General features: G+C 42.8%; 1 protein-coding gene across 3 annotated transcripts; it reads right to left on the reverse strand.

Moving 5' to 3' along the window:
• Positions 1-92: 92 nt before the first annotated feature.
• LOC141373073 (cilia- and flagella-associated protein 337-like) lies at positions 93-27,707 on the reverse strand. 3 transcript variants are annotated; one of them, XM_073894300.1, is made up of 10 exons: positions 27,610-27,707; positions 20,590-20,830; positions 11,330-11,383; positions 11,104-11,171; positions 10,701-11,007; positions 8,334-8,494; positions 5,264-5,329; positions 3,721-3,951; positions 2,844-2,926; positions 93-924 (listed from the first exon to the last, which is right to left on the reverse strand). In XM_073894300.1, the coding sequence occupies exons 7-10, from the start codon at positions 5,300-5,302 to the stop codon at positions 828-830; spliced, it is 450 nt and encodes a 149-aa protein (XP_073750401.1). In that variant the 5' UTR covers positions 5,303-5,329; positions 8,334-8,494; positions 10,701-11,007; positions 11,104-11,171; positions 11,330-11,383; positions 20,590-20,830; positions 27,610-27,707; the 3' UTR covers positions 93-827. The 3 variants fall into 3 exon arrangements, 2 of the variants coding, with proteins under 2 accessions (XP_073750401.1, XP_073750402.1); XM_073894301.1 differs by lacking the exons at positions 5,264-5,329; positions 8,334-8,494; positions 10,701-11,007; ... (2 more) ...; positions 20,590-20,830; positions 27,610-27,707 and adding an exon at positions 4,070-4,171; XR_012378704.1 differs by lacking the exons at positions 93-924; positions 2,844-2,926; positions 3,721-3,951; ... (2 more) ...; positions 11,104-11,171; positions 27,610-27,707 and adding an exon at positions 8,546-8,740 and having other exon boundaries at positions 20,590-21,168.

Raw genomic sequence — 27,707 nt, forward strand, 5'->3', positions numbered from 1 at the left:
TGTGTAGGTGTCAGAGAACACACAGCAAAGACTAAGGCACCGGTGCTGCCTGTGAGTTGCTCAGGAACTGTGCCTCGTGACATGCAGGACACCAATGCCTAAGGTGGGGGAGCCTTCTCGGAGATGTTGGCTTTTGGATATGGAGGAGATTCAGGGGAATCCAGGGAGGTTTGGGCCATGAAGAATGGTAGGATTTCAGCAGGAACCACCCACTCTGTGAGACTGTTCTAACTCCTAAGAATCTTGTCTCATTCATGCATATGTCCCACATCCAACAATGAGGGTGCGCAGTAGGGGCTCAAGAAACATGGTGGGATGGATGGTTGGGGAAGAGGGCAGCACCAGGAGCACCATAGTGGTGACAATGCCTGGCCCAAGTTGAGAGTCTCTGTTTAACTATGTTCATGCTTGGGAGGCCTGAAGACTCAGAGGGGATGAAGCTGAAAAGGCAGGGGGGGTTAGATGTTCTCTGAAGGTGTGGATATTTTTGGAGTGGGAACTGGCAACCATTACAAAGCAGAGTAACATGGTCAAAGTTGAGTTTTAAGAAAATTAATCCAGTCACATTTAAAACAGATGAATTCATAATTACATGTCTCTAATAATCATTTCACCTCTCTGGGCTTCCCTTTCCCGATTTGATGCAGGAAGATCCCTCCTTTCTAGGTAGTACTATGATGTGAGACATGGTCATGACAGGACGCATGGAAGCCCTGACATTTACTGATTGAACAGGACTGAACGGAACTGCCCAAGGGGAGAGGAGAGAAGACCCCAGTGGCCAGGAGAGAGCGCCCCGTGAGGCCTGCCTGGCCCTGGAGATGCTCTTACCAGTAGTCCAGTTTCAGAGCAACAGCTTCCAGGCCACCAATCTGACAGTAAGGCTCCAGGTTGGAGAGTTCATACAGCTGGATTTCACGGTTTCTGTTCAAAGATCAAGCACCGTTGGAGTAAATTTAAATTTCCCACTTCACTTTTGTAGAACAGTTTTTATATTTCATGGATTCCACAAAGCAGAGACACCTGGCCAATGAAACATCTACCCTACTGAGCAACCCCTCTGGCAGAACATGAGGTCTCCCAACCCTGTCCCACCATCTGGGGACATCTCTTCTGCCTGCTTCTAAACCACCCTGGCTTATCCTTCTCCAACAGGAGGCTGGCACAGCTTTCAACAATATGAGCTCTGGATGCCAGTAGTTGGGGCGTCAGATCCCAGCTTACCACTTAGTCGCCTCATCTGTGAAATGGGGATCTCCTGTCTTTCAGGAGAATTACGAGGATTGAACAAAAGGATGTGTGAGAAAGTGATTAGTTTCTTAGGACTTGCTAAGGGCTCACAAATGTGAGCTGTTGTTTATTGTAGATACTAAAGATGGTTAGATCTACAAAGTGCAGGGCCGGGGCCTCTTTCTAGAAACTAAAGGGTTAACTCAGTGCTCCCCTAATTTCCCACCTTTCCAACCTGCACTCTTGACCCCTTCCCTCCTGTGTTAGTTTGTCTACCTTGGAGCTGATTAAGAGAAGAACAAGTTTGTGGCTATAAGAAACACAATTTACTGCTTGACCTGTTGGTATAGAATGAACAGAGGTCACTCTCTAAATTCCAATATCTTGCCTTTCCCTCAGTGTAAAATGTCTTTTTTCAACCTCCTTTTTCACCTGCCATGCAGCTCTAGTGGTTCCTGCCTCCAGATGTCATAAGCCTTGCCTCATCTTCTGATTTGTCAGCTCAGAGAGTCTCTAGTAGGTTACTGAGCAATCTCTGAACTGCTATGTGTGCAAAAGACATGATAATTAAATTATTGGGCATGGCTTTAAAGCCAAACTGGGCTGAATGTATACACTCAGGCTTGTTGCTTTTTAGTAGTTAATATTAATTATATTAATACATCTTACTATATAAACAAATATATTTTAATTATTAGATTTAGCATTAAACTTAATTGTATTTAATAGCCTCGATTATCTGAGGTTGGGTTAACTGTTGGTTCATTAAAGTGGTTGAAGACTAAGGAATCAGGGGCCTCTGGAGGAGACCAGGTGGAGAAGAGAGAGACCCTGAGCTTGTGGGGAGTCAGCCCTGTAGCAGGGCTGTGGGAATCCCCTTCAAGCTCCACCCTTTCCCTTAGCCATGCCCCCAGAGCCCTGTGTTTAGCAGCTTGACTCCTCAGTCTCCCAGCCTTGGATCATAGTTCACACCCCTACCCCCACACCCCCTCCCTTGTGTTGAACTTTTTGCTTTACCTTGATTTGAAATTTTCCAAATTTCCTTCCCACCAAGCCACACTCCCTTCGCTGTGGCCCATTACTGAGGTTAACCAAGCAACCCAGGATGGTGCCTGTTCATTTTTCTTGTGTTGACATGATCAAAACCTTCAGGATCTTCCTTCCCAGCCTCAGATCCATTCTTCTGAGGTTCTTCAACTATAAGCATTATCTTTTTACTATAGATTTTATTTTTTGAATCAGTCCAAAGCACTTTGGACTGAATTTTGGTGGATAATAAAATAGGCATATTATTTTGAATCTGAAATAAAATGTGCTAAAAGCTCACAAGACTGATTTTTTTTCCCCCATTGGCCCATACCTTCACTCTGGAAGTATTCCAAAAGAGGGTCTCTGTCGGTGTTGGAGGCAATGACATCACTGCAATGGGCCAAAAAGACCCTAACTTTGCAAAGTAGCGTTGACTGATATTCTGAGTTCTAGCATGTTTTAAAAGGGGCTTCATGACTTTTAAATACCACAGATGTGTATGTGTCTGTGTAAACTGACACATGGAAATGAATTTCATAACACAAGCACTGTTTACTTCCAATTGAAGAGCTGCAGGCACTTACCCAGTCCCTATGATCAGTTTGTTGTACTGTGGCATGCTGATGACATCCGTCACCCACCTGGGCTTCCGACTCATGGACTTGTCCTAATGTGTTGAAGAGTGCAAATAAACAAGAATATGCCTTTTGAATGATAAGACAGTTTGACAATAAGCATGTTTAAGATTAGAGTTTTTTTTAAAAATTGATGCTCTCCTTCAGGTATACAGAACTTGCTAGATTCAAAGAGCCACCTTTATTCCCTCGCTCTAGGAAGGGCTTATTTGGCAGCCTGAGGGGTTTAGGATAACTGTAACTTCTAGTGTAGATGATAAGTTTCCGGAGGGCCGAGATGGGTTTCTATATCCCCAGTACCCAGCAGAGAGCCTAGGCTATGTCAGGGCCTCAACTATTGTTGAATGAGATAATAAAAAATGAAATGACTTTAAAGACAGGATATATTCTGGAACAGGTCAGGCATTTTTATTCCTATCCTAAGTCTACTTCCCAAATGCTTTTTGCCTTCTGAATTTCTGATTCTGTGATTCAATAAGAAGACAAACCCTAACATAGCTGCCTAAACTGAAATAATCATTAACAGGAAAAAAAACAATGGGAAATTCTTTTCTGTTTGTGATTCATTAAGACATATGATAAATTACATGATGGAGTCATGTGTAATTCATTACTCCATCTGATTTTAGAAGCAAAATGAAGCATTATCTTGTACTACATATAGAGATCATATTTTATTTGCATTCTATAGACTAGCAAAAGCCAACATGAATATGTTGCATTCAAGGACACAATTTCTGTAATCATACCACTTGAAGAGAGTTTTAAATAGCAAATAAAATCAAACCGGAGCACTCAGCATCCTTATCAAATGAAAATCACATACAAAAACTCTCTTTCTTCTTTTCAACTTCAGCTGCAGGGACCAGAAATAAATTACTCCATCTTCTCTGATCATGATTAAGGTGTCATCAGGCATAGAGAGAATGCGCAGCACGGGACCCCCATATGACAGCCCCTGCAGCACAGCAGGCAGCTGGAAGGAAACCTCTTTCTGTCGAGCTAAAGCATCCGCTTGCTCTGAATACTCTAGCTGTAGATGCATGCAGAAGCCATCCTGGAGGATAAAGGAAAATTCATTAAACATCTACTATATTCCTTTCTTTCAAAACTCTCTTTACCATCAGAGTATAGGTAATTCCTTCCCTGGACATGACATAATTATTAGTACTCACTGGTTCATCAGCATGCCAAAAACGCAAGGGTAATAACTGGGATGTGTCTGTTCAGTTGAGGCTGGAAGTCTGTTACCCAGCTTGGGCTCCCTTCCCCACCCCCAGTGTGTCTCTCTCTAAAGAAGATGGTGGTGGTGATGATGATGAGGAGGAGGAGGAGGAGGAGGATGGTGATGATGGTTGTGATTGACAGTATACCATGTTCTATGCAACACAGACCTTCCTTTTAATTCTCATGATAACTGTGTGAGATAGATACTATTGTTCTTCCCTTTTACAAATTTGGAAAGGTTAAATAGCTTGCCTAAGATCAAACAGCTAGTAAGTGGCTGGCCAGAGACTGAAGTCCTTATCGGTCAGACTGCACAGTTCCCACCCACCAGTATATGCCTCATTTAGAATCTCAGCTGTACACCTAGGGAAAAGAAGTCTGCAGTCAGAGGGAAAGTGTGGGGCTACTGTAGGGCCTGGGAACATTTCTTTTCTCTCCACTTCCCCCAAAGCCCCACTTCATTAGAGCCTCCCTTCTCTTCTCTGGAATCCTGACTTCCTATTCAAGTCAGATGATAATGTAAACACTTGCATTTGATTCGGTTGGGGAATTGGCCCAAGGTCTGAATAGAGGTATCTTACTGCTCAAGTTTTCATTTTAGAACTTAATTGATCCTGGAACAATAGAAGGGCACTGACAGACACAATGGCAGAGAATGTTTAAAGCAGATGTCTCAGCTCCTTATTATCACACTACTCAAATTGGGTAATATTAATAATGATGATGATGACGGTATTTGTTGAGAATTTACTTTGTGACTCTCCTTGTTCTAAATACTTTACATGTGTTAACTGATCTGATTATTATCAGGTGTTTTTTTGCTCGTAGAATTTCTTGCTCACTGGTGTTTCATGTTTGCTTTGGGGTAAGGTGACAAATGTATCCTTTATTCCCTAGTTTTAGGAAACCCTTCTTAGAACTTGACTTAGCTACTGAAATCCCTAGTTAAACTATTCCAAGTATAATCTGACATTACAAAACTTGAAAATTGTGAATATGCATATCCCTTTGGTTCAGTTTCAAGTTGACGAAAGCACTGAGGGGCATAGCATACTTCAGAAAGGAACAGGCTCAGAACTAACATTTTATGTGTTTTCTTTACTAATCTCAAAATTTGACTTAGAAAATATAACCCAACTTACCCATTGAATTCCGCCCACTGATTCATAGTCTATTTTCATGAAAAGTTGTTCTATTTGTTCAATATTCTGGAAAGGAAAAAAGTAAGTCTATTTATAGACTGCACAGGAGTAAACTCTTCACCAAGTTGTGGTGGGAGAGGATGCAGAAGGAGGGGAAATCTTAATTTTTCCAATTTATGAATTTTACATTAAAATGCATAATACTCAAAGATCTTTGGAATGCCTGCTGCAAAACATTAATAGGACTGTTAGTTGGAGGTCAGTGTGCTGACCCCAAAACTCTTCTCCCCACGAGAGACTGGGGATCCTGGAACTTCTATTTTTGAAAGGAAGCCCTAATTAGCATGAAGAGTTTCTGTCTCTCAGTCCCTGTGCTCCCAGGAGATCCCACTCCACCCTGGTCAATTCCAGCTAAAAGACTGGACTGTGCTTAGGGACCCCACTTTAGATAACAGCAAAACAAGTTCCAAGGACAATGGTTGGGTGGTAAGGGTATGCCCTTAGGTGTATCCCAAAAGAAGAGGACATGCAAGTCATGAACATTATTTTTTAGTATTAGAAAGATTATTCTATGAGAGGGAGAGTAGATTACTTCTGTGTGGTAGTAGTAAGCAGATTATAAAATGGACCCAATGATCCCTACTTCTTGGTATTCATGGCCTATGTAATCCCCTCCCCTTGAGTAGCTTGCTTGTAGCCAATAGAATACCTAATGTAGAGGGTAATGCCATTTCCGTGATTAGATCCTAACTTTGGCCTAACTAACAGACTCTCTCCTTGGTTAGCTTTGATGAGACCAGCTACCCTGTTGTGAGCTGCCCTACAGAGAGGCCCACATGGCAAGGAACTGAGGACAGCCTGTGGCCAACAGCCAGCAAGGAAATCAATCATGGCAACAACCATATGTGCTTGGAAGTGGATCCTTCCCCAGTCAAGCTTTCAGATAAGACCCGAGCCATTGTTACCACCTTGTTGCAGCCTCATGAGACACCCTGAAGCAGAGAACCTAGCTAAGCCATGATTGGATTCCTAACTTCTAAAAACTGTGAGATAATAAACATGTATTTGTTTTAAGATACTATGTTTGTGGTAATTTGTTATGGCGGCTCAAAAGAATAGAAATTGAGCTAATGGGTAGAATGTCAATAAAAACGAATTTAAGCTCATAAAGGGGAGAAAAGTTTCTAAGGTCAGAGCTCTCTAGCCTTGAAATGAGTTGCCTTGTATGGCATTATGTTTTCTTTAGCTGAGGGTATTCAAGCATATGCTGACTCATGGCTTAGCAGAGAAGAAAATCTGAGCATTGAAGGGGCTATATACTAAGTGACCTCTAAGGCCCTTTCAAACTCCAAAATTCTGTAATTTCAGGAATATACGTAGAAGGTACCTTCAACAGAAATAGTAAGGTTATATGTCTCTTTGGGAGAGTGGGATGTTGGCTTTTCTCTTATAAGTCCCATGGGTGTTTGCCATTGTGTAGTAATAGCAGTAAAAGGGAGAAAATAAGATAAGGCCTGATGTTCAAGACACTACGGCTTTGCCTCTTGGTGAATCAACACTCAGTGTCAGTGTAGTTTGTAAGGAAAGGCCCTGGCTGTGGACTTCAGCTCAGCCCTACTTCCCTCTAAGTCATGCTCAGATGGAGACATACCATACTCCTGGGGGAGGCTGACAGTGCAGACTTCACCATGGCAACTAGACAGTACCATGCACATAATATCTAACAAATGTTTTTGAAATGAATGTCTAAACAAACCAAAACACCCAGAGGGATGACCTCAAGAAGAGTGTAGGTCCACAGATGGAATGGAAACAGAAAAACTCAGGATGAAAACAATCACTGCCTGGGCTTAGGATGCCCACTCAGACCACCTTGTCACCACAAAGCAGAGCATGGGAGAGTTTTGGGTAGGCCTGGGCATCTTGGAGCTCCAGACAAGGTACATCAGACAAGGGTCATGCAGTGTCACAAGCCATGGCAAGAATTGGCCTTCAGGCAGGTCATGTGCCATCAGATGGTCTCTCTTTGGGGGTGGGGGGCATGTGTCTATGCATAAATAGGCTCTGTCCAAGGTGCTGCTTTCTCAGCATGATTATGTGGGTTTCTGAGGAACATTGGACTACTTCCTCCACACATTGATTCATTCATGGAAGAAACACAAGTTGAGCGCCAATGGTATGCCCAGTCCTGTGCCAGATGCTGAGGCCTCAGAGCTGAAAGATGTGTTACTTGCCCTCGCAGCATTCACTGTATAGTGGGGTCACAAACAAGCAAACAGTGTAATGCAAAATGATTAGTTCTATGCTACAGGTAACTATGGACCACTATCAAGTTGAAAGGAGAAGCATCTATTGACTTCTAGGAAAGTTAGGATAGACCCCTTCAAGTCCACAATGGCTGCACTGCCTTAACATCATTCATTCATTCAACATTTATTGGGCACCTGCATGTGCCACACATGGTGCTAGATTCTGGGAATATAAAAAAAAGAATCAGAATTCAGAGAGAGTCATTACTTAAGCCAAAAAAGGGGAGGAGAGCATTCTAGGCAAAGGGAACAGTGCATGCAAAGGTACAGAAATAAGAAAATAGGGCATTACCTTCTCTTCTCCCCACCAAAACCAAGGGCTTAGTGGACTTGGGAACTAAGACTCCTGTTCCTGTAGATGCCACCTCTGTCTAAAATGCTCACCCTATACATTGTGCTCTTCCTAAATGTTATTCTTTAGTGCCCCCTCCCCTTTTTGGCATTGAGTTGTGACTAAGTCAACGTTTCCTAGAAAGAACAAAGGAGATACTTCCTAGTTTTTAGCCAGTACTAGAAAATGAAACCCCAGAATAATGGAGAAGACATGGGGTTGTTCGTTGTTCCTCTTAGCTATTCTTCCTTACTCAAAAACATACAACTTTTAACTGGATACATGCCTCCTCTGAAAAAAGACCACATTTACCTGCCAACTTTTGCAGCTAGATATGACACATGATTAATTTCTGACTAAAAAGTTAAAAATGTCACAGGCAGCTTCTGGGAATTGTCCTTAAAGGGAAGGAGTAGTACTTTGTACTTACTTTGCCCCTTCTCCCTTCCTGCTGCCTGGGATGAGAGCATGTCAGCTAGAGTCCGGGCAGCCATCTTGAGCCATGAAGAGGAGTCCACATGCTGAAGGTGGGATAGAAGCCAAGCAGGACAAGTCTTCCGGATGATTTCATGAAGCCTTTTGACCACCTGACTTTTTACATGAGAGAGAGAAAATCTTTATCTTTCTTCAGGCTTGGTGGCTTAGCATTTTCTGTCACTCTGTAGATGAACTTAATCTTAAATGACATATTGTGCATTAGTTGCAGACTAGAGTTTGAATCCCAAATGTCTTCCTTAGTAGGGACTTCAGGCAAGTTATTCAGATTCTCTAACCCTCTATCTTTTCAGTTACAAAATAAGAATAATAATGCCTTCTGAATGACGTTATTATGATATTCTGGAGACAAAGGAAACGAAATATGAAAAGATCCTAAGACAGTGTGGTCACATAGTCAAAAATCAATTAATTATTTGATAAATAAGCAAAAAAAGACATGGCTTCATGGATCCTCAGTGAAATACTGTATAAAATTAAGCTTAGTACAAATGGTCCCAAATAATCTGATCTTTGTCCCACATTCCTTTGCACACATTCCCCTAGATGTATGTAACAGACGTCATGCCGACCCGTGCCTTTGTGCCTCTAGGAATGCTGTTTCCTCTTCTTGAAGGCCTTGCCTGTCTGTCCCTCCTTTATGGAGCAATTCCCTTCATCCCTCAAAACTCAGCCCAAGATTTATCTCCTTCAGGCCTGACTCACTGGTCTGGTTGACACGCCCCCATGACACCCACGCTTAATTCTAGAGTGGCTCTAGGTCCTATCTTGACTGACTGTGTGCCACAGGGGCTAAAATAAAGCCTCTTAGTAAATACTTACTAAGTGAATATTGCCCCAGTAAAGATTTGTTGAATGAATGAATGAATGAATGAATGAGAGGATAAGGGAATGAGTGGCTGACTAGGTGGGCAGGCATTCTAAAAATATAGATAATTAGACTGCTTTGGTTAAAAAGATCTAGAATGTTGGCAAAACACCCAAGGATTTATCCATTTAAGACCCTCCTCTCTCTTCCCCCAGCAGAAGTTCTTTGTATAGTATTGCACAAATAGAGGAGAGACTGTTTAAAAATAGGTTCCATTTAATGATCACTTCTCATTGTAGAAGAAATTTTAAACACACCTAAACTTGTACTGTAGCCATTGAAACTGTGGGCTTTGTACTTAGAAGGGGCTTGTTTTTGTTCAAATCCCAGGGACAAGATCAAAGAGCTTTAGCTTGAGTTTGTTTTTATATATAATTTAAGATGCAATCAGGAAACCTTAGCAAGGAGTGCTTAAAGAGCTATGCTTTTATAATACATATTTTATCTGAGGAATATAACCTTATTTATTGCTATGGACTGAATGTTTTTGTCCCCCACACCCCAGTTCATAGGTTGAAGTCTAAAGCCTGATGTGATGATATTAGGAGGTGGGGCCTTTGGGAGGTGCTTAGGTCATGAGGATGGAGCCTTTGTGAATGATATCTGTGCTCTTAGGAAAGAGATCCCTCAGAGCTCCCAAGTCCCTTCTGCTACATGAGGACACAAGGAGAAGTCTACAACCTGGAAGAGAGCCCTCACCTGACCCTGATCTCAAACTTCTAGTCCCTAGAACTGTGAGGAATAAATATTTGTTATTTGTAAGCCACCCAGTTTGTGGTATTTTGTTATAGGAACCTGAATGACCATTCATTAAGATTTCATATTCTGAGCTAACAACTGGGTTAACCAATATGGCAGAGGGAATGTTTAAACTATTTCATTCCAGCAGATCGGGTGTGGAAGGGAGGTCCATGCTCTTTGGAAACAACAAATATGCAGATCTTCCTCAACTTTTGATGCAATACATCCTGATAATCCCATTGTAAGTTGAAAATAACGTAAGTGGAAAATGCATTTAATACACCTAACCTACCAAACATCATAGCTTAGCCTAGCCCACCTTAAATATGATCAGAACATTTACATTAGTCTCCAGTTGGGCCAAATTTTCTAACACAGAGTCTATTTTATAATGACGTGTTGAATACTATACTGAAAATGGCAAACAGAATGGTTGCCTGGGTACAGAACGGTTCTCAGTGTACTGTCAGCTGTTGACCCTCGTGAGCACATGGCTGACTGGGTGCTGTGGCTGCTGTCTAGCCTCATGAGAGAGGATCAGACTGAATATCACTAGCTCTGGAGGAAAGATAAAAATTCAAAGTATGGTTTCCACTAACTATGCATGGCTTTCCCGCCATCTTAAAGTCAAATCATCATAAATCGGGGACTGTCTACAGACATAATTATAGATGGAACAAGAGCCTTTCTCACCTTTTCAATAAAAGTCTTTAAATCTCTTGCTGGTCTAGCATCTTCTCAAAAATTTAAAAATATTTTCCCAAATAAACTGTTCTGTGAATCAGGTAGATACTAGCAGAAATCACAATTTAGAGCTGAGAGTGATTTTACAGATAGAACATCAAGCCTAACTGGTTCATACAGGTGAAGTTTTAACTGTGGTTTCAATGATCCAGCATTTATAAAATCCATTTACTTTATTCTGTGACCTCATACTCTGTTTCATTATGCATTTGAAAGTTTCCACGTCCAGCAGCTGTCTTCCTCTCTTTTCATACTCCTAGAAAGGAAAAAGAATAATTAATGATTAACATAGCTGCATTTTGTTTAGTCTAGGAGCAAGAGTCCAAAAGATCGAATGTCTAATTAGACTTACTTAAACTCCGTCAACTTCTAACATGGTATCCCTTTTGTTCATTTCTCTGATGCATTCACAACTTGTTTCTAATTCCATTAAAAAATGACAATTAAGGCAAATTTATTCCTCACTGCTATTTTATAGGAATTAAAAGGATTATACTTTTCACTGAAAAATCAACCATCAAAGAGAGAATCGAATTACCCAGATGAATATTTAGACAGCTCACCTGGTCAATTCCTACCTGAAAGAGTGCACTTAAGGTTTGTAGCTCTTCTAGGGTCACTTGATGTTCGGTCTCATCAAAACAAAAAGAAAATAAATTTAAAAACACATAGTACTAATGATAATGCCCATAAAATGCAATTTCTGGAAACCCATACTTTCTCTCTTCATGAGAGGCCAATGAGATAGTTGAGCTTCCGAGTAACTCTTAGGATATTCCAACCCTCCCTTTTCCTAGTTTCTATTCCAATTCAACTGACTCCTCAGTCCCCAATACTGGAGGAAAATTGTCTGGACGGGGCGGGAAGGAAGGAAAAAGTGGTGAGGTAGTGGGAGGAAAGGAGAAGATAGGCACAGACTTATGACCTGGACAGAAATGAGAAAAGGGAGACTGAAAATATTTTGCTACATCATATTCCAAAGATTGTCTCTTTCCCGTCAGGCATCCTGTGCACATCCTCTGTGTCACCCCCCCCTCCCCCCCGCTCCAACCCACTCCATTCTGTCTCACCCCAGGCTGAACCAGGAGGAGGTAGGTCTAGGGAGATGTGATCGGGGATCTCTTTTTGGGGGGTACATTTTCTGAAGCTATGGCTAGAGGTTCTTGGTGTTAGGGAAATGGGCCATCTTTTAGTCACCTGTCCTTAGCTCAGTAAACAGACCACCAGGGGATGCCTCCTCTCACCTCCAGTCTCTGAGCTACTATCTCAACAATTTGGCTTTCATTATTGAAAATCTCTAAACTTTTGGCTTAGAATGAATGAATAAACTGTGACCAGTAGGTAAAGCCAAGCTAAGCTCTGGTGTTCTTGCATCATCTCATGAGGCTTGAAAAAGATAGCAAAGGATGGAATTGGCTATTTCCCCAATAGGATCATTCTCTGAAATCACTATGGCCCATCTCCAAGGTTCCAAGGTGGTGGCCTTTACCATAAAACTCAGACTGACACCAAAGCCATTGAGAGACCCATCATTTTATAAAATTGAAGTATCTTTCAAATTCTGTCTTGAATGATCCCATAATTACTTTTTCTTTGCTTTTATCAAGGAACAAAATTGGAAACCTAGCTCTAGAATGGGAAAACACTCCACCTGAAGATTCCATTAAAATTTCCCTGTAGGGCTTTTTTGGCAAGACCTGAACCCAAAAGGTAATATTAAAAAGCTCACTGTGGGAATGATCTCAATAGTATGAAAGATGATTCCATCACACTGAGGGACCATTTCACTTACCCAACAAAAGTTATGACCACTGAATGAATTCAAAATCATCTTGGACCAAACCTTCTCTGGATCCAAAAAAGCAGATGAGAGTTTACCAGGCTTACACACAATACATACGAGAAAAATGTATGTGAATCTGAGGCCTAACAAGACAGCATCTCTAAGAGCATGTGACTTCTCTTCCTGCACCCTAGATGTGAATGCCAGGGGGTGAAACAATTTTCTAAAGCATTTGAAAATTATTTCCCTTAAGATTGAAAAATTATGGGGAAGACATGCTATTATTTCCATTTTTTACATTGCATTTTTCTGAGCCTTTATGATTTTAAATATACAATATAAATACTTTATAAGCCTATGTGTTACATAAGGTATTTATATTCCTAAACTAACAAAATGACTCTAGATTTGTACAAGGCAATCAAAACATTGCATATATGTTATCCTTCCTTCTGTCTTTCCACTGCCTCTGATACCTTTTCCTCTTCTTAGCTTCAAAATTTCCTGAAACTCCATTCTGTGTAATTATTTGTCCACTAACTCCCTTATTATGTGAAATTGGCCTTTGACTTTTCTCTATTTCCATTACTGAAAGAGAATAAACAACAAAAAAAATTGCCCTACCTCCCAGGAGGGGGCTCCCCAATCCAAAAAGAGACCAGCTCATCTTCTCTCAATAAATTGACTAGAAATGCTACTGAGAGAGTAGTGTGAACGCTATCATTAATAGTAATCATGAAGGGCATGAAATCTACAACCCAGAGTGATTATACAATTTATAAAGGGCTTTATGGTAATTTTCATTTAGGTATAAAATGTAAACAAAAAGCTTCACTTTCTCCCCAGAGCCATCCCTCCATCCCCAGCAAATATTCTATCTCTCCCTGCTTCCTCCTACACTCATGACCCGTCTACAGCTTTCCAATCTTTCAAGGTTTACTCCTTGTTATCCTGGTCATTTCTGTTTCATCCTAGCTACAAATGCAGTTTTTCCTGCATCCCCTTCTCCCACTTGCCAGAAAAATAAGGAAATGGATGAAAGGTAAGTGTTTTTCAGGCTTGCAGTACAAAACTATGTTAACTAAATTTCCATTGCACTTAAGAAAAACAGTTCTTAAATCTCACAGACCTCATCAAATTTTCATATGTCATGACGGAAATCAAAAATCCAATGATCATTAGCCAACTCCTTTTGAAAAGGCAGCAATATAAATACGTTTTGGAGAAATACGGCTACAAAACAGAGCCATTATTGTGCTTTTCCTTGAAAATATATAAATCAGGCCTTCACATAATTGCATGTTTTTTAAGGCAAATTTGGAACACAAAGCAGAGAAAACATATGTCCCTTCTGGGTACTCCTGTGCTTGGCAGAGCTTGAAAATTCATAACTGCCATCGACAGCAAGTCACATTGTATCACTAAAAAGCTTGAATGACTTGTTTTCCTACAAATAAAAACAGGGAGAAAAGCCTGACTATTTTATTTCCAAACTATCATAGCTATAGTGACAAACATAAATAATTCAGTCTACAATTGTGGAGTCAAAATTTAAAGATATTATCTATTGCCCAGCAATGCATTTTGCTTCACTCAAATGCAATTTCATAGAAAATTACCTGGATAATTCTCTAATATCCTATATTAGAGGGGATTCATGGAGCTATGATTCTGTTTGTCCTTACATTGCAGTCTCCCCAAAGCAAGTGGTTTTTATGATTAGAGTGGTTTTCCCATAAGGATTCATTTGCCTGCTGGTTGCTCATTTGCATTGCAAATGAGCTCTCCTATTGTTACAACCCAACATCTCTGTGCTTCTCACTGTAAGAGTCTCCTCAGTCGGGATGGTTTAGGGGTAATTTCACATCTACGACAAGGGAATTGACTAATTAATCGAATAAAGTGTCCTTTTGAAAATCTGTTCCTTGAGCGCCTGTCTCTATAGCTTCAGAAAATAGATATGATCCCGTGGTCTTAAGATTCTGAAAGAGAAAATAACTCTAGAGGGTTTGGGGAGTTCTATGGGTTGATACCTAGGCGATCCCATGGCAGACCATCCAGATGAAGAGGAAAAGGGGCAGGCTACAGGGAGTTCTCCAGTGAACCTAGATGGTGACAGCACTTGTGTGCAAAAGGATCATAGCATAAGGAAGAAGAGAAAAAAAAGGTGGGGGGATGGGGGCCTGGGTGACTGTCCCAGGAACTCTGGAACCCACCCTCAGCCATGGCTTTAAAATAGATGGTCATTTTAGCCATATTCGAAGCAGGGAGATTAAAAGAGTAGCTTCAATTTTTTAAAATAATGACTGCAGCCTTAGGCAGCACTGCCCCTACCATCCAAACTTTATTGAGTGTATTGTGAGCTGGTCACTGGGTACCTTATCTGCACGTTTCCGTTAATCTTCACAAACTCTCTAAAGGAGATCTTATTATGATCCCTATCTTAAAGATCAGGAAACTGAGGCATGGGGAGACCAATGAACTTTCCCAGCTTCTAGCTACTAGCAACTGCTGGAACCAGGATCCCAACACAGGCTGTCTGTGCTGCTCACCTGGTCACTCACTGCCCAGCTCGATGTTTCGCTGCCCAGCTTCTGCCTGAGGTTCTGGGTCAGCTCCCAAAGGAACACAGACAGATGAGTAGACTGTGGAAGCATGTGGACTTCAAGACCTATACTGTTCACTATCACTCATGTCTCTCCTCTGGAGAGTCTAAAAATCAGAGTGGGTTATTTCAGTTCAAGTTGCTGGTACCTTAAATGTGACCCTCAAATTCCCCTTTACTTGGAGGTATTCTTACTTATTTTGGTCATGGTTGTATGTTATATGGTCAAAAGTATGGTGACATTGGAAGAGTCAACTCCTCTCCCTTCCCTCAGTGAGTATTAAAGACTTCCCGCCATGGAGAGATTTTACAGCTTATGTAAGCTTTTAAAAGGTTCCAAATTTGTTGCAAGGAGCAGCCCAAGCATTTCCCAGTGTGCTTCTCTAAATTAATCTAAAATGAATACACTGCTGCTTGTCCAGCTGCTTGGGTAGATTCCATGGCCTCCTAGTAGTTTAAAGAGAGAGAGAGAGACAGAGACAGAGACAGAGAAACAGAGAAAGAAATGCTTCCTCCAGTCTTACCAAATAAGTATGACAAAGCTGACCTCGCCTGTGTATTCTGATCAATAGCAGTGGTCGAGTACTATGTTGAGGAGAATTCTGAGGCAATATTCACTCTTTGCAGGGAAAAGCCAGGATGGATTCACTCTGTCTGCCATGAGCACTGGAGGGAAGAGTGAGAACTGAAGCAACACATCTGTACCAAAAGCAAGCCAACCACAGAAAGGGACAGAGAAGGAGAGCTGAAAGGGATCTCAGAACTGATATAGTCATCCCCCTTCCTTCATAGTGGGGAAACTGAGGACCAGAGAAGATAAGTAACTCACCTAAGATCACATCAGTATCAAGACCAGAAGTCTAGTTTCTTTCTACAACACACATGGGATAACCCTTTCCATTGCTGGACCAAGTTGATCGGAAGTTTCTCCTTGAACCGAGGGCAGAGTTAGAAGGACAAGGATCTTCCCAGTTGTCATCAGGGCCCTCCTGGAGCTTTTCTCATACCATCTCTCCTTCACTCCAGCCCTGCCTCACCAGGAGATGCCAGGTCCCTAACTCACATCCCATGTCCCCTTTTAGTCTGTCTCCCGAGGGCACTTCCTTGCCTACCTGTAACTCTTCTACCTGTTAGTCTGCAAAGGGAAGAGAGGCTCCTGCCATACCCTCTGGAGTTCTAGGCACTGGATGTTGAGAACCAAGATCAGAGAAGAGAAGACCAATAGTCTGGGGGAGAGAATCAATCAAAGCAAGTCCAACTTCATTGCTCATTGTTGTGGCAAACTCTAAAAATGGCCCATGTTCTTTGCCAAGTTACCATGCCTTCCCCCATCTTGTCCCTGGGTTTGGCTGGGTGACTTGCTTTGGTCAATGGAAAATTAGAAAACGTGATGCAAACAGTGGCTTAAAAAGTGTTTGCACAAGTCCTTTTGCTCATGCCATCAACATGAGCACATGCTAAGTCTAGTCTGTTAGAAGATGAGAGACACTCATCTCAAATTGCCCCAGTAATCCCAGCCACTCAGATCTTAGATCAGCTGATAACCTACTGGTTTCCAGACATGTGAGGTAGCCAGACACTGAACAGAGCTGTGTAGCTGACTCTGCAAGCATGTGAGAAACCAATGCTTGGTGTTGGATGCCACTGAGGTTTTGTGTTGTTTGCTATGCAGTGTCACTATGTCACTATCACAGATAACTGATACACTGTCACTAATGTATTGGTTGGGGTTCTACCACGGGCACGTATGCCTGAAATATCAGCCCTTCCAATGTTAGATACTGTACATCAGACTTTTAAACCTTCTTTGGTATCACAATCCTCAGTGAGAATCTGTTACACATATATATACATGCATGCTATAAATTATATATATATATAAAATTTCACAAAACATTGTGAGTGTGTATATATATATACACACACACATATATGATTTATAGCATGTATGTATATAGGTATGTTTAACAGATTCTCACTGAGGATTGTGATATCAAAGAAAGTTTGAAAGTCATGACTTTGTGAAACACTATTTAGCTTTTGTTTTAAGATTTTGTTTTTTTTTATTTGAGCGACAGAGAGTGAGAGAGGGCACAAAAAGGGGGAGGGGCAGAGGGAGAAGCAGGCTCTGAGCTGAGTGTGGACCCTGATGCAGGGCTCGATCCCAGGACCCCAGGATCATGACCTGAGCCAAAGGCAGATGGGTCCACCCAGCTTCCCCTACCTTTAATATATGTGATGTAGTCTACTTCTTATTCTATTCTATTTCCCTTCCCCACCCCCTAAATTGTGCTTATCATCTGCTAAACTGATTTCATGACCCACCAGCAGGCCAGGACCTGCAGTCTGAAAAACCTCAGCCTTCTGTGCCACAGACTTTCTCATGTTAGCAAATAAGCCTCATTCATTTTTGTGTTCTCATACCCTTCTCAGTAATAGGCACAAACATTCAACAAACGTTTGCTGAATTCAGTTGAATTGAGAGAAGCTTACAGCTACACTATTCCCCGGTTTGCATTTTTAATCCCTGCCTGCTGGATTTTACCATATCTCCCAAGATTTCAGGGACAGGACAATTACTGTTCCCCGGGCTCCACTTCTAGACTCCATGGAAACCAATTATGAGTCACTATTCACACACAGCTCCACCAAATGAAAGCTTCTTTTCCAAAGTGGCCCATCCTGGTGCCCTGTCTGCCCACTCTCAGTGACAGAGCAGCCTGCAGATGCAATGATCCCACTCTGAGTCTGTGCAGATGGACACGGGATGTTGGAAAGATGAAGGGTAGGTACTGTATCTTATCCATCATTGCTTCCCTGCATTAAGCATGGTGTTTGGCACAGAGTAGATGCTCAAAAAACATCTATTCAGTTGAACCTAACTAACCTCCTTCCTCTGAGTCTTGGTTTCTTTATGTATAAAGGAAGGACATCTGATCAGATTCTTTCCAGCCTTAAAAACCAGGTTCTAAGTAGTGTTGACCACATCTGAGTGCATGCATTGGTGGAATAAGCAGCTACCTACATACTGTGCTGTAACTGTGCCAAGAAGGGCCCCACCACCCTGACAGATGCTCTACTCAGTAACGTTGGAGTCCAGCTAGAGCCTTCTTTGCCACATTAAGTTACTCAGCCTCAATGAAGTACAAACACTTCTGCAAAGGTAAACTTAAGCTATTATTAGTCTTTTCCACCCAAATAAGAAAGAAATTTCTAGGTCTTTCCCCAAGAGCAGGACTTGAGAGAGGGATGAGTATTATATGAAGCAGTGGACCTAGAATGGCACAGGAACAAGGCTGGAGCCCTCTAAGATGAAATGAGTCTGGGGGAGACAGTGATGATAAACTTGAACTAGTCCACACTGGGACAGCCCGGCTGCCTACTATCTTCTCTCAGCTCTTTTCCATGGCCTTTAGCACAGAAGTTTGTGGTAGAGTTGAAAAAAATCTTCATCTCCTATATCCAAAGCCAGTATTCTACTCTATGAACAACTCTGGCTCTTACAGTTTCTAACACAAACTAAAAATAGCTGCTGTGTGCCTGTTTTCCCACAGCTGATTTAAATCTGTGCCACTTAGGCCAGCCCTTTCACTTTGAAGTGGCTTCAACCCACACCCTCCTGCATAGCCTCGATTCTGCACTATCCCACACACACTTCATGCCAGGAGCTTCAGATCCTGTCACTATTCCAAGATGGTGACAGGAGCCTCAGGCCTCAGAGGTCCCTTGCCAAACATAGCCCAGTCACAAACAATGTGGCCAGTGTCACTGAAGTGTCCAAACTGGTTAACCCAATTAGCAAAGGATCAAAACCCAGGCTGGCCATAATCAGTTAAAAATTCACCCTTGGGATGTCTGGGTGGCTCAGTCGGTTGAGTGTCCGATTCTTGAATTTGGCTCAGGTCATGGAGCCCCACACCCAGCGCAGAGCCTGCTTAAAATTCCCTCTCCCTCTACCCATCCCTCCCCTCTAAAACCAGCTCACCCTTAACCACAAAACACCCCACACAGCTCTGCCATCCTCTGACAATGACCAAAACTTCCTTTCATCATGGGAGACTGAATAAGAGTCTGATGGGTAATGTGAAGGTGGGAGTCAAACCTACACGGGAACCACTAGTTTCAGACTTTTAGAACTGCCACCCATTTTCCATCACGACTCAATGCACCTTGGAAAACAAAGGTTCCACAATATACTACCTGTGCTTGTTCTGGACGATGCACTCTGGTATTAACTCCTGTCTCTCTCTTTTTTAGATCCTAGTCATCATATTCCCATAAATTACTCCCCTGACCCATTAATTGATCTCACCCACATTATGAAGATCCTGTCCCAAGGAAAGTTCCTTTTGGTATATTAGCTGCATGGGTCACAAAGGCAAAAAGAAAAAACCCAATTCTTAACGCCTCATGATCCACTTCCAACCTCAACTTCCCTGCAATCCCATTTCTGCTCCTTCGACCCTGTGTACCTCAATCACTTGTGTGTCTTGGCTTGTGTTATTTCCTCCATGAAGCCTCTACTTCACAGCCTTAGAAAAACTCCTAGTCATCCTTGAAGACCCATCTCTAATGCCACTTCCTCCAAGAGGCCTTCCTTGCCACATCCCTGTCTCATTAGGATGAGTCTTTTGTCTACAAATCTTCCTCTCTTACTGAGCTCCTACTTCAAAAATTAGCCACGAGTCCATCATCACTTGTGTAAATTTTTGTCATTTCTCTGTTATTTACTTAATATGTTTCTTTAAATAGACTTGTTTATTTTGCACACTACCTTCTTTAGCCTCATTCTAAACAATAGTAATTATGAAATCATGGGTTTGATGTGCTTGTGAGATTCCTAATGCACATTTACACAAATATTTACTATTACTACAATTTAAAAAAATCTCATCCTAATACCCTTTCCTTCGAGGGAAATCTGTGCTAGTTGTATAAAATCTTAAGAGACTATATTTTGTTTAAGTTTGAGTTTTCTCTAGGGCTCAGTACACGATATTGCTCCATAAATGCTTGCTGAATTGAAATAAAATAAAATGGATTAAATGGAATTTATTCACACCCTTTACATATTAGCATGAATCTGATTTATCCAAACAGGTAATTGTGACCTTGAAAAGCAAAGAATGATACTGGAAAGGAGCCGGACATTTAAAAAAAAAAAAGTTGAAAGACATGGAAAAGAGAGAGAGGAAGAAGCATGGTGAAGTTGGCCACGTGGGTTACAGGAGAGGTTCTGGGAGGTGCGCGCATTAGGGGATGGGTGGTAGGAAGCAGCAAAAACAAGAATGGGACCTTACATGGGGGAGACCACAGCACACTTACTATGAACCCTGGCTTTAAGTTGGGTTATTGGTCACGGACCCTATGGGATTCCAGCCAAGTCCTAGAGCCCTGCCCAAGGGACTGCATGGCCCACGAAGGTGTGGTCCCGCTCACTTCGTCCTTACCTTCTCCACCCTCAGGCTCTGAGCCAGGTCCGCGTGGTGGGGTGGCGTCCTCCCCTGAGCCAGATCCTCCATTTCGATGGAGTGGCTGCGCATCCTCTCCCTCGTCAGGCAGGCCCGAAGCAGCCAGGCTGGGGGGTCGGCCCTCCGCAGGCCCTGCTCGCATGAAGGCCGAGGTCCAGTGGGGCAAGTCTGAGCTCTGAGCATTATTGGCTTGCCCAGGATCGCTGCTGCATCCAGGATGCTGTCCAGACCCCATCCCAGATCACAGTCACGTTAGGGGTCTCAGTAAGGAGACTGGCTCCCACCCCACCACTGTTGCCTGTGACCCCACACGCAGTTGCCTTGTGGGCCGCCTAAGCAGCCACCTTCTCAGAGGAGACATCAAAAGTCGGAAAGGACTTTGGGGGTGGGGTGTGGAGGCAGGATCTTTGCCTTAACTGACCAAGATGGAAGACATCAAGCGGAGCCCTTCCCAGTCTGCTTTAAGGAAAAAAGAATTAAAAAAGAAAAGAAAAAAGACCTATCTAAGCCCAGAACTACTAGTTTCTTAAATATTTTCAGTTCTGAATAGACAATATAACAAGCAGTAAACTATTAAGACAAAATCCATAGAAGTTAAGGATTGTAATTAAATAAAGCCTACAACAAAGTGAATCTGTCATGATAATTTTTATTGTAGTGCGTGGTAATTAGATATAAACGACAAGTTGTTTAAGCAATAATCCTAATTACTATTAATTTTACACGAGTGTTATGGGGGCTGCTCAAGAAAATCCCCAAAGGTGCCTGAGATTGCTGCTTTTTCCATGTAAGTATTTCCATCTTAAGGAAACAGAGACAAAAATAGATCCTAGATTTTTTTTTTTACATAAGTACTGTGCCCTTTTGTATTTGTATTCAGAGAGAGTAACACTTGTTAGTCCCTTACTTAATCTCCCTTTGTTTAAAGTTCTTGTTCATTGGGTCTTTTTGGAATACAGGATTTGGAAGACACTCATCTCTTTGGTTGCCAAGTGAGGCAAAAGAAGTTTGTAATCATATTTCATTTTATTGGTCCCACAATTTGGGTTCTGGGGAAAAGAACAAAAAGGCAGACCAGTTATCCCACCCGGAGGTTCAGCTGTAAGCCACAGGGCTGACTGTGGGTCCTCCTGGAGGTTCAGAATTATTGAGTGATAAAGAGTGCCCCCTTTGGAGCATGCTGCATATTGCTCGGATGCCCGATGTAGAAACAGAGTCTACAGAGCCTGTGAAAAACTTTGAAGAGTCTCCTACTCTTGGTGCTTTGAAATTTTATTCCGTGTGACCAAAAGAACACAGATTCTATCCTGGAGTAAAAGCTCCCTGAGAATGACAGGCCTTACCCAACAAACAAACAGCCAAACCAGGCTTTTCTGGGGTAAGAGGGGGGGAGGGGAAGACAGCCAGAGGTGAATTGAGCAGAGTAAGATTTGGGTGAGTAGTGGAGAGGAGAAGGAGTGGATGACATGGGAGTTTGGGCATTTAAATGAAGTACCTTGGACAACTAATGTGAAGGCACTGGACCTCTGCAGGAAGGGGACAAAGAGGAGAGAGGAGCATAGGAAATGGAAGCACTGCAGATGCACAACCCCCCCACCCCCACTTTTAGGGTGGTAGAGTATAGAGATATGGCTACATGGCTTATAAAGCTTAATTTCCCCAACTGTGAAATGATCATAATCATAGTACCTAACCCACAAGGTAAAAAGAAAATGTGAGAATGGGGGCGCCTGGGTGGCTCAGTCGTTAGGCGTCTGCCTTCGGCTCAGGTCATGATCCCGGGGTCCTGGGATCGAGCCCCGCATCAGGCTCCTGGCTCAGCGGGAGTCTGCTTCTCCCTCTCCCTCTGCCTGCCGCTCTGCCTACTTGTGCTATCTCTCTGTCAAATAAATAAATAAAATCTTTAAAAAAAAAAAGAAAGAAAATGTGAGAATGTATGTCAAGTATTTAGAGTAGTGCAAGACATATAGTATGTTCTCCGTGCCTACCAGCTATTATTACTATTGCTGTTATTATTGTTATTAAGTCTCACCCTGCCTCCTCCTATCTTATATCAGGTGGACCAAGTGCCCTTGACCCTCTTGCCCATGACTGATTGGGTAAGGTATCAAAGATGTCCATCAAGCTGAGGACTATTAAAGAGATAAGCTGGGCCAGTACAAGTCTCTTTCTCTCAGTGTTTAAACCGGGCTCTTGCAAAGTGTTCAGGAAATTGTGGCAGGTTGGAAGGAAGCAGACATATGGAGTAAGCTGACTTATGTGAACAGTGGGGCTCCACAGGAGAGACTCTGAGCTACTGCTACTTGGCTCCCAGATATCCTCTGAATCCAAAGCTACTCCCCACTCTAGCACCACCAAGGTCCCATGCAGAGACAGCATCCTGCTCCGAGATTCCCACGAGGATCCCTGTGATTCCACGTGGCTTTCCACCACAACATCCCTTGGCTTGAGCCCCCCTGAGGAGATTTCTGTCCCTTGCAATCCAAAAAACCAAACTGAAAGAGCAAATTGTCTCTTGTGGAGGGTCCACACATGGTTACTACTTTGTTTTCTTTGTTTTTCTCTCTATTCTATATGTTCTACAATGATCCTAGACAATCAACTTAAAATATTCTATAATCAACACTTATTTTTTAATCAGAAAAAATACTTTTACAATAAAAGAATTGGCTCACTTCTTTGCAGCACGCAGAAAGTTTGTATGAGAAAGACTAAGTAAGGTCTATCTTCAATGGCTTTCTCATTATCCAGTCATGTCCCTCAAATGAGAAAGGGGACTAAGGAATCTCTCTAGGTTCCTTTTTGGTTCTAAACACTATTGTTATTCTGCTTATTATCCAGCTTAGCTGAACCTATAACCCGCCCCCCCCAAAACACACACACAAACCTGCAGCTAGTCTACTAGCTCCTGAGTTTTGGAAGTGGTGACCCTTCAGAATGAGGGTGCGCATGGTGGCATAGCATTGTTGAAATTCTCTGTTCATGTCTTCATTCATTCTCTTACTTGGATCAACATTTATTAAGCGCATGACCTATAGACATTGTGTTAGACCCTGACACTGTGAAAACAAAACAGTACAGACAGGTGAGCCAATAACTTTAACACTGCAATAAGTGCCATGTCGGAGGGTATCTGTTGGAGCCCTGTAACAACAGAGGGGAAGCAGTTAACTCTGGCTGGACAGGTCAGGGTGGGGAGGTACTTCCCAAAGGAGAAGCCATTGAAGAGATAAGTGTTAGTTTTCCAGGAAGACTAGAGGGACTGTGCCTTCCAGGAAGAGACAAAGTGAGTAAAACAGAGGCAAGAATGAGCTGGATGCTGGATGTAGTCATGGAGCTGCAGGCAGTTGAGCAGGAAGACAAAAGATAGAAGGGCAAAAAATTAGTGGGGGGTCAGATCCTGAAGGAGTGGGTATGTCGTACTAAGGAGATTTCATCCTTAAACAATGGAGAGCCGCCTCAGCAAGACATTTTAGAAAAGCAGTTCTTTCTGCAGCAAGGAGGAGAGATTAGAAGGGACAGAGGCTGTCTGGAGCAGTCTAAGAGAGAACTGCAGAGGGCCTGAACCCCAGCAGTAGCAGGAATGGAGATATGGGTAGATGTATGAAGTAACAGGCTTCCGTGACTTTGTTGTTGGGCAGATGAAGAATGAATGGCTCCAGAGTTCTGGATGACATAAATGGGGAGAGGCTATTAGAAAACCATGGGGGAAGAAAAAAGACGTGCCACTTCAGATCAGACTGAACTGAAGCTCCTGTTGAGATAGCTAGGAACAGGGGTCTGCCAGGCAATCAGAAGTAGAGCGCTGGAGTTCAGGGGACTGGTCTGGGAGACCTCCCCACAGAGGTCATTGTAGCATGAGGGGAGGCAGGGAAGGAAGGTGTGTGGAGAGTGTCCTGGTCTCAGAAATGTCAGTGTCACTGACATGCCTATACACGAGGAGCCAAGCACCTACTGGTGATGCTCAAGGTCAACATTTCAGAGGAAAAAATGCCCACAGGTAATAAAAAAGGATCAGGTCTTGGGGCAGATATTGGGAAATACGAAGCCAGAAGACTTGAGAACAAGGGAGAGAAGAGCAAGAGGCAAACTCTGGAGCCGGAGACATTAATGCTTGCAGGGTGGAGGTAGGGGTTCCACTGTGTCTGAAATCCAGGGCAGCCTTCACTGGCTGCAGGATCTCTCCTTTTGGTTGTCCTTATGGCTTCTGGATCCCAGCATGCTGAAAGCTGCTCCTGTCTCATTTCCTGGGAATGACCCCACTGTTGAACCAGCTGCCCAGTCCCAGAGCCTGAGACCTTTTTAATTCTTTCTTCTCCCCGCTTTCCCGGAAGCAGAACCTCCATTTGAACAGCTGCCCAAACTCAGAAACGTGGACATCATGTTCTTCTTTCTCACCCTCTGTCCTACTCACAAGTCATTCCATCCTGTTATCCTCTGTTCCCATAACCCCCAGCCTGAGTGGTTTCTGGGTCTCCCTGACCTTTAAATCCGTCATCCCTGATTCTTCTCAACCCCAGATCTGCTTTCCTGAAGACCCTTTCCTCATGCCATCACTCTACTGGGGGCCCAGGAGCTCCCCACTGCCCTACGGTCTGTACAAACCTGCCGCTCTCTGGTTTTCTGACCTTGGGCAAATCGTTTAACTTCTGCGACCTTAATTTTCTTGTCTGTAGAGTGAGGTGGTTAGATCAACTGATCTCCCAAGGGCTTCTTATGATTGCTCTGCTGTACTTTAAAGACTCTCTTCACCTCACACCTGTTAGGATGTCTTATTATCAAGAGACAAGGGATAACAAATGTGGGCGAGAATGTGGAGAAAAGGGAATTCCTGTGCACTGGTGGTGGGGGTGTAAACTGGCGCAGCCACTGTGGAAAACTGTTGGAAATTCCTCGAAAAATTAAAAATAAAAATACCATATGATCCAGCAATCCCACTTCTGGGTGTTTAACCAAAAGAAAAAGGAAGGAAATCCTGTCTTTTGCAATAACATGGATGAACCTGGAAAGCATTATGGTAAGTGAAATAGACCAGACAGAGAAAGACAAATACTGCATGGTATCAATTATTTGTGGATCTAAAAAAAGTCAAACTCATAAAAACAGAGAAGAAAGTGGTGGTTGTCAGGAGCCGGGGGTAGGGAAAATAGGGAGAGGTTGATAAAAAGGTACAAACTCTCAGTTATAAGGTAATAAGGTCTGAAGATCTAATGTATAACATGGTGACTACAGGTGATGACACTGCATTATATAATTAAAATTTGCTAAGGGAGTAGAACTTAAAGAAAGTTCTCACTTAAAGAAAGGTAGGGGGGAGAAAAGACTCTCCTGATGGGTCTCCACCCCTACTCACATAAACCCTCATGGTTACAGGGCTCCTCCCCAGCCTAGGAATGAACAGTGCTAGCCTCACCTAAGAGCCTCTGTTCATATTGGCACCTGAGGCACCTCCTGGCTATAGTGGGTGTATAAACTGAGGTAGAAGCCTCAATCAAACCACCATGCAGTGGCAGCGGTGGGATATAGCCTAGGTCTCTCTGTCAGTCTGCTCTTCTTTGAATCTGACCAAGACTAGGGCCAGCGAGGGAGGACAGGTCATGTTATAGCATCATAAAACATCACCTAATTCTAGGGAATGCAAGTTGGTACAGCCACTTTGGAAAACAGTGTGGGGGTTCCTCAAAAGATTAAAAATAAAGCTACCCTATGACCCAGGAATTGCACTCCTGGGTATTTACCCCAAAGACACAGATGTAGTGAAAAGAAGGGCCATATACACCCCAATGTTCATAGCAGCAATGTCCACAATAACCAAACTGTGGAAAGAGCCAAGATGCTCTTCAACAGATGAATGGGTAAAGAAGATGTGGTCCATATATACAGTGGAATATTACTCAGCCATCAGAAAGGATGAAGACCCACCATTTACATCAACATGGATGGGACTGGAGGAGATTATGCTAAGTGAAATAAGTCAAGCAGAGAAAGTCAATTATCATATGGTTTTACTTATTTGTGGAACATAAAAAATAGCATGGAGGACATTAGGAGAAGGAAGGGAAAAATGAAGGGGAGTAACTCAGAGGGGGAGACGAGCCATGAGAGACGATGGACTCTGAGAAACAAACTGAGGGTTTTAGAGGAGAAGTGGGTGGAGGGATGGGTGAGCCCGGTGATGGGTATTAAGGAGGGCATGTCCTGCACGGAGCACTGGGTGTTACACGAAAACAATGAATCATGGAACACCACATCAAAAACTAATGATGTACTGTATGGTGACTAACATAACATAATAAAATTAAGTTAAATTTTAAAAAATCACCTAATTCTAAATGTTTTCATAATTCTTGTGAATATCAGTGGCTCTCTCACCTGGAACATCTCATCATTCAGTTTGTGTCCCAACCCAATATATATGCTGAAGCCCTGATCCCCAGAGTGTTAGTACTTGGAGATTCAGTCATGAAAGCAGAATCTTCCTCAGTGAGATTAGTGCCCTTGTAAAAAGAAACACAAGAGTGATGATCTGTTTTTCCATAATGTGAGTATACAAGAAGTCGACTGTTTATAAACTGGGAAGAGAACCCTCAACAAGACTCCCACTCTGCCCACTATGCCAAGCACCCTGATGCTTGGGCTTCTGGCCTTCAGAACTGTGAGAAGTTAATGTCTACTTTTATGCCACCCAGTCTGTTGTATTTTGTTATGGCCGCCTGAGCTGACTAAGACAGACTCTTTTGACAATGAATTTTGGTTTCTGTTGACATATTTAAATGGAACCATCATGGACCGTTCCTGTGTGCCCTCCCTTCCTGCAGCCCTTTTAATGGGACCTGCCTCTCACCCTATTCCCAGCGTTGGCCTTTGCCCGACCACCTTCTCCTTTCCTTTCATGCCTTCTTGTTTCTTGCTCTTGTTTTCTCAACCAAATCAAGCCCTCTTTGGGCAAAGACCCACTGGGCCCAGTGTTCTAGTTTATTAACCAGCCTGTTCCCTCACCTCTGACTTTCAGCGGCTATGACAGAGTTTCTTGTCGCCTGCTCTCATCCACACAGCTCCTTCCACGGTCCCCACTCTGTCCCCCAGCCTTGTTAAAC

Source organism: Callorhinus ursinus, unplaced genomic scaffold (assembly GCF_003265705.2).
Source record: "Callorhinus ursinus isolate GAN/ISIS: 27379988/994484 unplaced genomic scaffold, GSC_fseal_2.0 scaffold7, whole genome shotgun sequence".
NCBI lineage: Eukaryota > Metazoa > Chordata > Mammalia > Carnivora > Otariidae > Callorhinus > Callorhinus ursinus.